Below are 14,108 nucleotides of genomic sequence, written 5' to 3'. Positions count from 1 at the left end.
ACTGAAGGCCCTCATGAACTCTAGCAGCCCATATCAGCAAATTCAGGTGAAGGAATGCTGCACATGAACAAACATGGTTCTACCTTTGAATATCACAGATTCTCTAACCAACAAGTCGTTTACACGTGCATCCTCCAGTAACCACAGCAACAAACAACAGTGAGGTCAAGAGATATCACTGGATCACTGTGTCGACGGGTCTGCAGCTGTCTTGTCCTTCTTTTGGTGTAAGTTGTTCTCCGGATAAGAGCGACTGGAGCCAAGAAATGTTCCCCCCTCCCCACCCACCATATCATCCTGCATGGCGCTGGTACAAAAGTAGCTTAGGACGCAGCATGGGAATAGGGAGATAGATAAATGTGACAAAAGGAGAGGGAGGCGAGCCAAATGGATGGAGGAGGAGGAGAGATGAAAGAGGTTTGTGTGTGTGTGAAGGAGTTCAGATGGATCCTACAGCTAAAGAGGGCATCTTCCCATGAGCCGCTGGGTACTGTGGACTGAGCTAATACAGTAGAACCACAGCAATTAATATGTCCAGCATGCTCATTTTGATGATTTATTTACTGCACCTTTAATGGAAAATATGTATGATTAAAATATTGGCCATTCAGCATGAACATTTAGGTTTCCTTTGAGGACTCACACTGCAGAAAGTCTTCATTTTAAGTTATTTTGTCTACTAGAAGCGAGATTTCATCCAAACTTCCAAACCAATCCAAACCAAATTTCCAGTTTAGGTACCATTAAATCAGTGCAGAAGAAGAGGGAGCAACAACATGATATGCTGATCAAAAACTCGAACAGTGGAAAACTACGTCAGAAAACGTGATGAAATGTGTTGCTTTATGTATTAATTGAGTAACACTACAGTCTCAGTGTCTTTCTTGCCCTGCACATATCTAAATATCGTCTGCTGCTTTTAGTTTCATGCTTCACCTTCATCGTGGTTTATCTCCTGAGTCTGCTTCCATTGCATTTTGTCACACTTTTTCATTTCCGCCTCAGCCACTCATAAAAACTTTTGTGCTATGTTTTATACGTAAATTGAAAATGTGCATGGAGGTGGATGGAAATGCACCTATTGAATCTTTAACACTAAACACATTTTTTTAAAACAAACAACAGAATAATTTAAGCCCTGCAGCGAATTATTTCATGCTGTTTCAGATCACACCATGAGACTCAAGAAAAAATACTCTTCATTATTCCAAATGATTTAAGATGGAAATGGGTAGGGATGACTTCACTGCACAGAAGATATTTCTGCCTAACATGCACATATCAACATATAGCTAACATACACCTCTACAAACCAAACCCTAAAACCTTCACAGCATCCTCATAACCACCAACACACCCCACCTTCTTCACTACAAAGACAATAGCTCCACCTGTTATAGATGACAAACCAAAGCCATCATAGTCTCAGCCAGCTGCGCTGTGAAACCATTTGAATCCCACCAGTCTGTTGCGATTCATCAGCATTTAACAAAGCAAATGGCAGATTTACAACAAAAAAAGATAGCTGAAGTTAGAGACAGACAGACAGAGAAGGAACGGATCAGAGGGAAAGAATGAAAAGAAAAAAAGCGAAAGGTCACAGCACGCATAGCGCCGCCACAAAGGAACATCCCGTCCTTTCCTGAGCGGGGCCCACGCTGTTCAAACAGCTTTTAACAGTCAAAGGGTGAATCAAAAGGGAGATGGTAAAAATGCTGCTTCCCCCCATTAGGGCCTGTGTTCACAAGCTTGTGAATGAACGCTGTGTACACACACAAATGCTGTTTCATGGTAAAAACAGGGAGACAAAGAAAATAACGAGGACGGACGCCAGAAAGAGAGTTCAGAGGAGGGGGACGAGGGGAAAACGGAATGAGGGGCGAGAAGCTGAGGGCAACGTTTTATTGAGAGTATGAAGTGAGACTGTAAAAGAATTATTTTGCGCCCTGCCTATTTTCACACTCGAGTGAAGACATGACGTGTTGGCCCACGCCCAGTGTCCACAGGTGAAGGTCATGGCTCAAGGGTTTGGATGAGAAGAGGGGAAGCTGCCATTACGATGTGTGGAGGGATGCAGATGTTGGAACTTCATGGTTGAGAATTTGATTTATTTGCCTTGTAAAAACAATTTTTACATTTGTGAACCAGGAAATGGAAGTTTGAACAGCCCTTTCCAGCTTGAACATAAGTCATACGCCCTCAAAGCGCATTCCAAATCCAATTTCAACCCATTCCAGTCAAACACAGTTTTCTCTTTATTCTTTGGACTTTAAAGTACACCGAACTGCAGCAGTTCAGTACATTACCGTCTCGCTCTCATAACATGATGAGGTCTTTAAGGCCCATTTCCTCCAGCAAGACAGCACACAGAGGCGTAAAGCTCAGGCAAGGATTACAGCCAGGCCTTGTCTACTGTGGGTTTGAGCCCTCGAGTACTAACAGGAGCGTCCACGATTCAGACACGACTGGTTTACTTCGTACTCACAATCAACTGCTCACAAGCTGCTCAACAATTCCAAATATTCTGAGATAAATATTAATAATGTGTACAGTTCCAGCCATTTTTCTATCTCCTGTCCTTTTTGCCAACAGGAAATGGGGAAAATGTTCCAAGCATATTCATTTTGATTAAAGGCTGAACACTTTGCATTAACATGGCCAGTGAGCAGGCCCTGTGAGTTCAAGGTCAGTGAAGATGGAAGCTGACCTGCAGAAGAGCTGCAGGTTTACCGTGATTTACAGAGTGAATTCATGCTCCCTTGGGAACGAAGCCTTCACTCGCTGTCTGGTTTGCAGGACAGTTTAACCCAGCCTGGCTCTCCTGTTTATTCCATTCAGCTCTTTTCCATCGTCCTCTGCTGGGCCGTGCTCAGCTTCTCTCTGTCTGTCTTTGCGGAGGGGAAGCACCAGAACAAACCATTTCCAAAAGGCTCTTTATCCACCAGCGTACAAAGCACACTTGCTCTTTCCCCTTTGTCTGTCTACGTCCTACATACACCCAGCGTGAGCATGAGTCTTTCCCCTGTCTTCAGCTCCCAACAATGCTTCATCTCTGTGCCCCAGCCCACACACCAGAATACCACGACGGGGCGCCGTGAACTTCTCCCTCTATCTGGCTCTCAGTCGCCTCTGTCTCATTCCTCTTCTCTTTATCTGTTGCTTCCTCATCAGCACAGTCTCTCTCTCTCTCAATCTCCATCCTTTTCTCCCTCCATCTCTCAAACTGGTGACCTCACCCAACACCCACGTTACAGTGACTTCACCAGGCAGCTGCTGCAGTCAAGGCCATAGAGCAAAGTGTTGGGGGGGGGGGGGGCAATTAACACCGTCGTTGTGTCTGGGACAGCACAGAGGAAGCTTCTGGAAGATATCAACCACCTCAGTGTGTCATCTCGGCCACAAAACGTGTCTGTGAATTTCATTTGTTGCCGGTATCAGCTGAAGGAAATGCCTGTTCAACTGGACTGTTCAAGGCCACTATCAAGTCTCAGAGGTAGAGGCACCGCTTCTCCTTGTCCCATATCTCACAGTCTGTCCTTAATCTTTTAACAAGTAGGACAGGGTTTGTTAGAACGAAGCTTTGAGATACAAGACGGATTAATCTTATTGTTGTTCCCAGAATTTGATCTGGCTGTGCCAAACAGAGGAAAAGTAAAACAAGTATCTGGTGAGATGTTAATGTCTGGCAAGAAAGAGAGACTGATAGATTTGATCTCTATGACAAGAAATCCAGCTGTGAGGGAATGAGAGAGGAAGAGATCACTTTGTTGGATCTTGCCTGTCTCAGCTTGGCTGAAGGGTTACAGCAGATTATTTGTTGTGAGGAAGGCGGTCAAGAACCTCAGTTTGAGACACCAGATGAGGTTTCAAGCAGCTTCAGGGGTTTACAGTTCTGTAGTGGTTCCAAAGGTTCAGATGTCACATTTTAAAATGTGACTATTTTAGGTCCATGTGACACTTTGAGCTCTGGGTCTCAGTGATGTTTTTTGGTTTTTTGGTTTTTTTGCAAGACCAAAGCTTGTGATGACATACAGAGGATCACACTTAGCTATTCGTTTTAATGTGTAGTTGATCTGATGCATTTAATCTGATGCATCCATGCATGGATGATATTTTGTTTAAGAGATCTGAAACGGCCACGTATACATACACATCATAAAGCTGGCATGATAAAAGCGTTAATTTTTAAGGGAATAAATGTTCAGTGAGGCAAAACTGTGATGACAGGCAGAGACTGCCATCTGCTGGACATTCTGCAGATTACATTTAGTGTATATGATAAGTCAGAAAAATATTTCAGACTGCAGATATGAGTCAGTCAGAGGTGATCTTGGCAGATGGGTGAGGACCAATGTAAAGAGTCTTTTTTTAATTGATAAATAAATGTGACAATAATAGTTTGGGGCACTTTTATGCAGCATTGAGTAATCAAAGATGTCAAAATCTATACAAGTTTTTAAGATTTTCTTTATTACATGCTTTCATTTGGAAACATTATTACAAAATTAGGTACACTGTAACGTACAGAATGAGTTTTTGTTGGTAAAAAGGCAGTGGTGTGTTCAAGATTGCCAACTGCTGATAGTAACCTCATTTATCCTCTGTTATAAGGATGTTCAGCAGCAGCAGAAATCCTTGAGCAATGCTTCATCACAGTCTGTGTGTGTGTGTGTGTGTGTGTGTGTGTGTGTGTGTGTGTGTGTGTGTGTGTGTGTGTGTGTGTGTGTGTGTGTGCGTTCAGAGATGCTGCTGCAGCCACAACACTGTGTTGAGGAAGCAGTCGGCCTGTGTGTCCACTCTGGACAGAGAATGTCCATCTTCTGGAAACCACAGCAATCTGGATGGACACATAGAACAACAGGCAGAGCTAAAAATGTGTCCTAATACTTCTGAGTCTGGATGACCGACAGGGTGAGGACAAGATAAGAGGAATGTCTGAGCTGAATGAAAAGCTCTGTGTGCTCTGTTGTACCTGACAGGTAAAGCTCTGCTCTTCAGTGCCTTGTAGAGCTCCAGACCTTGGTGAGGAGACACTCGCCTATCTCTGCCCCCCAGCATCAGCAGCACTGGAGCCTTGATCTACGAGCAAACACACAGATAAACACACTGTACACACACACTGATAATGAGTAAAGAGGAGCAGTCAGTGATTTGGGTTCCCAGTCGGTGAAGTCAGGGAAGATCAAAGTGAAGAGAAAAGCGGTACGTTTTCAGCCTGGATTTGAAAATACCAACAGAGCTCACCTTTGAATGTGCAGCGGTAGATTATTTCAGAAAGAGAAATAACTCCTGCTCCATGGATATGTTGGTTATTTGCTCAGCTGTGATTAAAGTCTGACCTGAGCAGCATGTGCGATGGGTGACTTCTCCAACAACGCAACCAGGGCTTCAGCAGTGGGGATCTGGTCATACGAGTACTGAAAGCCCACACTGGTGTAACGCCTGGAGACACAGAGAGAGGATGAACCATTCAAACTTTATAGTGGTTTGGATGTGCTGCACTGTGTGGACAGGCTGCGGCGTACATGCATGTGTCTCACCAGTCCACTATGTCACTGGTGCCCAATAAAGTGGCAGCATTAATGACGGGGTTCCTGGCCGCGCACGCTCCGTAGAACTCTGGGTACTGACCAACCAGGTGACAAGCTAGGAAGCCCCCATGAGATCCACCAATCACGGCTAAGCGTTTGGGGTCAAGGGTGATGTCCGTCAGTAGTGCAGCAAGCACGGCCCTCTGGGTAAAGACACTGAGGTCAAACCATTTTCAGCTGAACGGTGACACGGAGATAAAAGAAGCGTGAACACATTCTGCCTGTAATTTGTCTTTTATCTCAGATATTTCACAGATTTTTTTTCCTCTTTCTGTTGCCAACCTCACTCTGTCCAGGACTCTGTGTCAGCCAGTACCTGCACATCTTTTACATCCTGGCTTCCGATCTGACCGATCAGGGACAAAATGCTGTCCTGGCCGAACCCTGTGGATCCGCGGTAGTTCACTAGGTAGAGAGACACAAAGAGGGAGAAAGAGGGGAGACTAAAAAGAGAAATGGAAAAGCTGTTGGCAGCGGGAATTCGGGAGTCTTATTGTTTCAGTGTTTTTCACCATGAAACCTAAATTTTCTTTTTAAAAGCAGATTAGTCAGAACTGTTTTCCACACATATTTCATAAACAGACCACTTTTAGCACTCATAAAAGTCAGTCAGTAAAAGTAAGATGATGAAAATAATATATTTAAAATCAGATTTTTACATGGATGTTAAGATCAAAAATAAACAAATACATAGTTTTAACCAAAGTGATGAGTCCTAGCTCTGTATAAAACATATGCACATACAGTGTGATGTCCTTTTTCAATTAAGCCGTCTCACCCATGAGCACAGCGAAGCCGAGTTTAACCAGTCCAGCTGTGGTGCAGTTCCACTCTGCTGGGAACTGGGAGTGGGGGCCACCTGGGGGAGCAAACAAACATAAAAATTCAGTCATAGTATTAACAAATCAAGCAATTTTCCATCCTGCAAGCAGAAATATAGCAACCACAGAGATAACTGATGTTAACACAGACCGTGGATGAAGACGACCAGAGGTATCTTGGCTTCAAGGAGGGGACGAGACGGTTTTACCAGGACAGCCCCGAAGTCTAGACCAGCTGATGAGAGCGAGACAGAGACAGAGACAAAGAAAGAAAGAGAAGACAGAGAGAGAGAGAGAGAAAGACAGACAGAGAGAGAGAACATAGTATGATATCACAGCAAAGTCTATATTGATGGAGTGATTGATCAACCTTTTTACCCACTGTGTGTTTTTTGTGTGTGTGTGTGTATGTGCATGCGTGTGTGTCTCATGCTCACAGTAGTGTGGGTTGTCCTCCTGTGCTGGAGGCGTTACATCTAGAACTGTCCAATGGAAGTCAAAGGTCATCACCGGCTGCTGCAGGGTTCGCCAGGTTACAGCCTCACCTGCCAAAGGGAGGAAGCCCACCCTCTGCACAGCACATACACACACACACACACACACACACACACATATATAGAAAACAAATAAATTTTCCATCAAACTAACCATCGATTTAATCATGCAATAACCAGTATTTTAGCACAGTGCTTGGTGTTGTGTCTCTCGTGTGTGTGTGTGTGTTGTCTGACCAGAGTGGGAGGTCTGCTGGGGCTGGAGCAGCAGACGACCATCAGGTCCCTCTGGACTGTCAACAGCTTCCAGCTGCCATAAAGTTTGGGCAGATCAGAGAGACCTGCAGAGGAGAGGAGGCAACACGGAGAAACAAGAGAGAGAGAGAGAGAGAGAGAGAGAGAGGTGACAGGACACAGTAGTGACACGTGAAGATGTATTTGAAATTACGTCATTTTACTTGGAATCATAACATTATTTTAACTCTAAGACAAGTGAAGATAAGACCTCCATCTGACCAAGTCTTTAAACATAAATATCAACAAAAGCAATATTCGTTGCTACTGTGATGAAATGCTGCATTTGATGTTATTTTTTGTTGTCTTGGTGCTCACTGCACGGTCTTGTGGCGTTTCTGCAACTTTGGACTTTTATTTTGAAATTCTCCGATATGATGTCGGTGGCAGCATTAAGCCTTTTGGTCTTGTCGTACCTTCCTGTTCTCGCTTGTGCTCCTGATGATGAAGATGAGAAGGAGGGGGAGGCGGGGGAGGTGGATGGAGAAGGGGTTCTGTAGTAGGAGGAGGAGGAAGAGGAGAAGGAGAAGGAGAAGGAGGAGGAGGAGGAGGAGGAAGAACATGACAGTAAGAAGAAGGAAGAGCACCTGGAGGTGGAGGGAAAGGGGGAGGTGGGAGAAGAGGGGAGAGGGGAGTGGGAGGAAGAGGAGATGACAAAGGAACAGCAGGAGGAGGGACAGGAAAATGAGAAGGAAAAAAAGCAGGAGATGGGGGAGGATAGGGAGGCCAACAGGGGGAGGGAGGAGGCGGAAGCTGTGGAGAGGGGGGAGGGTGAAAGAGAGGAGAAGGAGGAGGAGGGAAATTAAGAGATGGAGATGAGGACAGAAGAGAGTGAGGTGGAGGAGGAAAAGGAGGTGGAGGAGAGGATGGACTCTTACTATCAGAGAGGGAGGTAACTTTGTTTGATCTTCTGTCGACCATAAAGAGATCCTGAGAGAGAGAAGGACAGAGTGAAGTGTGACGACTGATGAGCACAAAATCAAAATGACCTTCAAAATGTTAGAAAAACTGTCTCGTAGATATTTTTTATTTAAAATTAATTTCTGGCTTGTAGTTGTCTCTCATGTCTGTATATAAATTGTGTAGTAAACTGTGCAGAGCCAGAAGTTGAATAGCTTAGCTTAGCATGTGGTGGTTACCTTCCAGTTTCTGCGGGCGCTGCTGAACACCACTCTCTGACTGTCTGCAGACCAGCAGCAGGAGGGCAGAGCTTCATAAAGGCCTGCAAACTCACCTGGAACAGAGAGACATGGAGAGAATTCACTTTTTACCTTTACATTTCTTTTAGCTCTGGTCCTCCATCGAGCACCCTCACTCTCACCATGTTAGCTTTTATCCTGCTACCCCTGAAAGTCACTACAAAAACTGGACATTAATAAACTAAACAAGCACTGCATTTCTAATTAAGGTCATTTTAAAATATCGCCTGTATCAATGCTAACTCTGGGATGACTGCATTTCAGTATAAACACCACAGAGAAAATATACAAAATATATACATTATGGACCATAATTTCACAGCAATAGATCAAATAGTTGCTGAGACATTTCACTTAAAACCACGAAATCAATCTCATGGTGGTACGAGAGAAGGATCGCCAAAGTCAGTGGATTCATCCACTGGGGATCATGAGTGTGTGTTCAAAAAAACTGCAGACACTGCAATATCACAGTATGTAACCTACCAGTCTGTGGTCTGCTGACAACGTCCAACAGTGTGGATGTCTTCCTGCTCTTCAGGTCCAACTGTGGAGGATCAACAGTCACTGTTAACAGAAGAAAAACAGACAGACAGACAGACAGACAGACAGACAGACAGACAGACACACACACACACACACACACACACACACACACACACACACACACACACACAGAGTACCTGCTGCAGACTGAGGCACTGGTTGTGAGGGCCGAAGACTCGACCCTGCAGGTAGATCAGCATAGACCCGTCTGGACTCAGCCTGGGACAGGACACCGACAGGTTGTCCCCAGACAGACACTCTGGTTTGGAGGGAGGAGGACGTACAGGGATCAGAGAGTGTGCAAGTGTGGTTCATTAGCAAAAGCACAAATATGATGCGCTCACCACAGTTTCCATCCAGGTCCAGCTTGAATAACGCTGATCTGAAACAGAATTTTAGGAGAAACGAATCTGTAATTTCCACTGTTTACTCCAAGGCCTGCTGTGAACAAACTGCTTTTACATGTCTGAGCGTCTTCTTGATGCCTGGACACACAAACAAGGTTGAACATTGTTTCTGCTTTTTCTGATCTTTCATCTCCAATTCAGCATAACAAAATGACCTCCCGTGCTACCAACATACTGCTATAACAATAATAACTGTCTGATATTGAATGAATATGATAATTTGCTTTAATGTGCATTTCTCTATTTTTTCCACACAGTTTTCTTTTCATGACTGACCCAAATCGAAACCTGTGATTTTCAGCAGGATAAATAAATTGCTTTTGTCGTTGTTCCTTTTTTTTTTTTTTTTTTCAGTTTTTCATGCTGACTCACTCACTCAAACGAAGCAGCTATCAAACCTGCGGTTAGAGCAGAACTTCAGTCCCAGTCTGAAAGGTTCGTGGTACCAACCGACGAAAAACACCGACTGGCTCCCAGGAGCCCACAGAGCCTGGAGGACCACACACACACACACACACACACACACACACACACACACACACACACACACACACACACACACACACACACACACACACACACACACACGGAAAACTTTGAAAACTATGTGTAAAAAGCCAAAGAGTACATGCTACTGTTAGTGTGTATCAATATGATCAAACACACACTGAGACTCAAGTGGGATCCACACTTGACCTCCAAACACTAACAGAAACATCTAAATCCTGCAGAGTCAGGTGACCTGTCCAGGTGAAACATCAGGCGGGACGCCCTGCAGCACACTGACGGAGCCGCCGTGCAGATTGACCACGCAAATCACAGGAACGCTCTTATTGGTCAGAGCTTCACCCCAGTCTTCACAGTACACACTCCTGTCCTGTTTGAGCAGAACACACACACACACACACACACGCACACGCACACGCACACACACACACACACACACACACACACACACACACACACACACACACACACACACACACACACACTCACCAGCAAAATAAGACATGTGTAAACAAAAATACTTCTCTGTGTAGTAACTGACAATGAAATCTGCTTCATGTGTGCATGTTTGGATGTCTGTGTGTGTGTGTGTGTGTGTGTGTGTGTGTGTGTGTGTGATACCTTCCCACATGCAGATTCCCCGTCACATGTTTCTAATGATGTCTTCTTGCTCTTCTCAGCTACATATAACAGTTTGCTCTCACACTCGGACCATGACAGACAGCCAAACTGGGCTGGACACACACACACACACACACACACACACACACACACACACACACACACACACACACACACATCAAACATATATAAACACATTAACACACAACAATACAAGGGCACAGTAGCCCACATAGGTCTCAGAAGTGGAAAACACTGTGCGCAGTAGGTTGATGTGACTGGGTCGGTGATGCTGATCTTGCTGAAATAAGCTAAAACGTGAAACGTGTCTTACTGTCATCGTACACTCTGCCGTGCTTGTTGAGACCACTCAGGTTGAGGCATTTCCTGAGGCCGTGGAGGTCCCATATCTGAACAACAACCATAAACAACAACAGTCGGTCAAAAGGCTCAAACATGGATCTCACAGAGGATACTGCGCTCTGTTTTTCCCACCTCGAGGAGCTGGTGGCCACCTGTTTCCCTGACAACGGCCCTCAGGCCTCGGATGGGAGAGAGTCCACTCAGTAGTCTGCAAGGCAGAGAAGAAGTAAAGACTCTCTCTGGTTAAATGTTCAATAGTCGTTTGCGAGTGTGACCACACCACTCTGTATTCAGGCAGCAGAAACACAGTATGAGCGTTCATTTCCATTCAAAGCTGTAATAAATCTCCTTTTTAGAGATCCGAGTGAAATGTCAGAGGAATTAATAAAAGCCGAGCATTCTGTTAAATTTAAGGGGTTTTGTTATAGTATTTTGTAAATATGTGTGTACTCACTCTCCAGACACAGGTGCACAGGGTCCTGGTGGGAGGACAGTCCTGATTGTCTTGTGGTCGTTGATGTCTGTGATCAGAGTCCACTGCTGTGTGTAGTGAAGTCTGGATCCTCGGACCAGATCCCTCTGACTCCACTCTGGATGTGGACACAGTTAGAAGCTGGATAAAGTTGATTTAAACAAGAGACGCTCAGTTATTTCCATCTAAGCTTTGTGGTTTAAAGGATCATTAGCTGATCACAGATACAGTACATTTGGGTCGGTGTAACTGTTGGCAGGTATTGCAATGCACTTAAGTTATTATTATGAATAATTAAACTTCCAGTTTGCTGTCACTGTCATCTTTCATTATGCTTATTGTTCAACTTTAGAATATCTTGCTTTAGACATATCAATATGACAACTTTAATAGCTTGAAGATTGCAAAAATACTTATGTCATACTAACATCTAATGTTTTACTGTATTTATTTCAAGTCAAAGCCATTTAAACAGCCACTTGAATGATGCCAGTGTCCTCTCCCCAACCCACAATCCAATGTACTGTGCAGTATCCAATAAACAGCAGTCAGGTTGAACAGTATTCCTCCAGACAAACAGATGGGTTTACTCTGTAAACCTTTCTAAACCCTTAAGACAAGATCACTGGTGTCAGTCCCAGAGCGCCTTTGACCAGCAGGTTGTCACGAAATCCAAAAAGTCATTCCCAGAGGGATTTAGTTTAGTTTTGTTGGTGGGTTGAAATCTAAGCACATGAGGATCTCTTTCATTTTCTGCAGTATTTACCTGTTGGTTCAGGTAAGATATCTGAACAACTACAGGCCAGACTGTCATCAAATCTGACCTGGATGTTCATTGTCCAAGAGGATGACTTCCAGTGACTCTGACCATTCATCATGTTCAGGTCGAGTCTTCACATGGAATGGACAGATTAACAAATTCACACATTCATAAACAAATGGAAATTTGTGCAGGAGGTTTACTGTGGACTCTCATATCTGCCAGATGATGGGATTTTCATTTTGGACATTGTGAATTTTCCTCGTGCCATCATCAGTCCAAAGCATCGGCTTTGCACACAGGACATCTGTTGGGCAAACTGGCATCCAACCTGATATCGATGCCTCCGAGGCCTTTCCTTAAGAGCCACCCTCAGGACACTGCTGGGGAAGCTAGAAGAACAGGACTGTGTTCTGTGGTTATTTCAGTGTTTTCATATTGTGTGGTGTAAAGAACTTTGCAGATTGTGGGGATCCTTGTGTAATTACCCTGCATTTAAAAGTAAAGGTATGGTATTTCCCACCTTGAAACTTGTATGGTAGATCTCACAGTACACAAACATAATACTGACCCTGAATTAGAGAAGTTAGATCCATATTTTTTCCTTATTCTTCAGTTTAAAAGGTAATCATTTCATTCTTCAGCAGTCCTTACTGTTTATGAAAAGTTATTGCTCCTTCACTACAAATCATGTAGTTTCAGATTTCTGAATATGTTTTTTTTTTTATGATTTTTGCTTTCCAATAATTTCCAGCCTAGTAAGCAATAAATTAGCAGACGGATGAAGTCGTGAGTAGTGGAATGCACCCACTGATCTTCCATCGTTGTGGTGATGAGGAACACTGTCAAAACTTGCTTTGCAAATGGTTTGCAAAATCACCAACAATACTTGGGTTAAGGTTGGGATAAGTCTCCAGGAAATGAATATAAGTAATGTCCCAAAAGTGATGGAAACGTGGAAACGTGGAAGCGTGTGTGCGCGTGCGTTTCCCCAGCTCACCTGCAGCCACAGTGTAGATCCGGATCTCTGGGAGCTGCTCCTCACTCACACGGGCAGAAACAGGCGTCGGGAGGCCGCTGACCTCTCCGTACACCCCGGTGATTTGTCCGGGGTCCATCGGTGTCTGCTGCCGAGCGCACACGGAGCTCTCATTTAAATCACCAACCTGCCACAGCTGAACGGTCACCAGCGAGAGAGAGACAATCGCAAACTCATGTATCAAACACAGGCGCTAAACCCGTTAAAAGCCGCTAGGAGGGTCACAAAAGTCGCCAAGGCTCGGTTTCACGGCAGCTCCGTTCATGAATTTATCAGCAATAGTCTGTCAATGATTTTTTCGCCTCCAATTGCATCCTCTGGACTTGATTCAACATTTCACAACTATGATTTTTACTGCACCAGTGCCTCCATATTGGATTTATGAATGGCCGATACCACTGTGGTTCAGTTTGGAGGGGTGTTCTGGAGGGAAACGGCCGTCCGCAAGGGGACAGCAGATGGTCACTACAATGATTGCTTCAGATGAAATGGTCAATATTATCAATACTAACGTCAATTCTAATGTCATTAAAGCTTACTTTTAAAACATTTAATTACCAGCAGTTCACTGTACGTTTCTTATGCTCATTTTTACGACTGTTTTCTTCTCTGCGGGTTCAAGATTACCCCTCTCTCCAGGTGGATGGAGGAGTCTTAGTTACGTTTTAGCCTAGAATTTCATATTTAAATAAATATTTGTCTTCCTGAAACAATGTGTGAACTCCATGAGGGTTCAAAATGTAAATGTTTATCATTTGTTATCATTCTTCTATCAAACTGTAGCTGCTTTTCATTATATTATCTTCAGCCAGTCATATTAAGACCGTTCATATTAAAGTGTGTCATATCTGTTCTCAGGCTAACATTGATTTTATATTAAGGTTATCAGTGGTAAAATCTGATCACTTTCTACAAAAAGTCACAATCCCATAGATCTTTGTCTCTCCAGGACAGAAACAACTGCATCTCCTTTTGAAACTACAAAAGAGGCCAA

General features: G+C 44.0%; 1 protein-coding gene across 3 annotated transcripts; it reads right to left on the bottom strand.

Moving 5' to 3' along the window:
* Positions 1-4,449: 4,449 nt before the first annotated feature.
* Positions 4,450-13,477, bottom strand: LOC139335589 (acylamino-acid-releasing enzyme). 3 transcript variants are annotated; one of them, XM_070969252.1, is made up of 22 exons: positions 13,076-13,477; positions 11,298-11,433; positions 10,976-11,051; positions 10,815-10,890; positions 10,481-10,593; positions 10,095-10,229; positions 9,751-9,842; positions 9,290-9,327; positions 9,083-9,204; positions 8,886-8,946; positions 8,340-8,434; positions 8,079-8,130; positions 7,144-7,247; positions 6,850-6,982; positions 6,564-6,647; positions 6,370-6,450; positions 5,908-5,996; positions 5,541-5,734; positions 5,340-5,442; positions 4,973-5,079; positions 4,742-4,837; positions 4,450-4,689 (listed from the first exon to the last, which is right to left on the bottom strand). In XM_070969252.1, exons 1-22 carry the CDS (start codon positions 13,191-13,193, stop codon positions 4,617-4,619), a joined length of 2,178 nt encoding a protein of 725 aa, XP_070825353.1. In that variant the 5' UTR covers positions 13,194-13,477; the 3' UTR covers positions 4,450-4,616. The 3 variants fall into 3 exon arrangements, with proteins under 3 accessions (XP_070825353.1, XP_070825354.1, XP_070825355.1); XM_070969253.1 differs by having other exon boundaries at positions 4,450-4,837; XM_070969254.1 differs by lacking the exons at positions 4,450-4,689; positions 4,742-4,837; positions 4,973-5,079 and having other exon boundaries at positions 5,357-5,442; positions 5,526-5,734.
* Positions 13,478-14,108: the final 631 nt, after the last annotated feature.

The sequence above is a fragment of the Chaetodon trifascialis genome, chromosome 8, assembly GCF_039877785.1.
Source record: "Chaetodon trifascialis isolate fChaTrf1 chromosome 8, fChaTrf1.hap1, whole genome shotgun sequence".
Classification (NCBI taxonomy): Eukaryota; Metazoa; Chordata; class Actinopteri; order Chaetodontiformes; family Chaetodontidae; genus Chaetodon; species Chaetodon trifascialis.
This window is presented reverse-complemented; position numbering and strand designations above follow the sequence as displayed.

Bases quoted from the DNA above. Each gene is read 5' to 3' on its own strand.
- LOC139335589 (XM_070969252.1), bottom strand. From the start codon at position 13,193: ATGGACCCCGGACAAATCACCGGGGTGTACGGAGAGGTCAGCGGCCTC. The intron at 10,594-10,814 runs GTAAGACACGTT...GTGTGTGTCCAG, and splicing joins CGGCAGAGTGTACGATGACA to CCCAGTTTGGCTGTCTGTCA. The intron at 7,248-8,078 runs GTAAGAGTCCAT...TCTCCTCTGCAG, and splicing joins AGTTACCTCCCTCTCTGATA to GTCTCTCTGATCTGCCCAAA.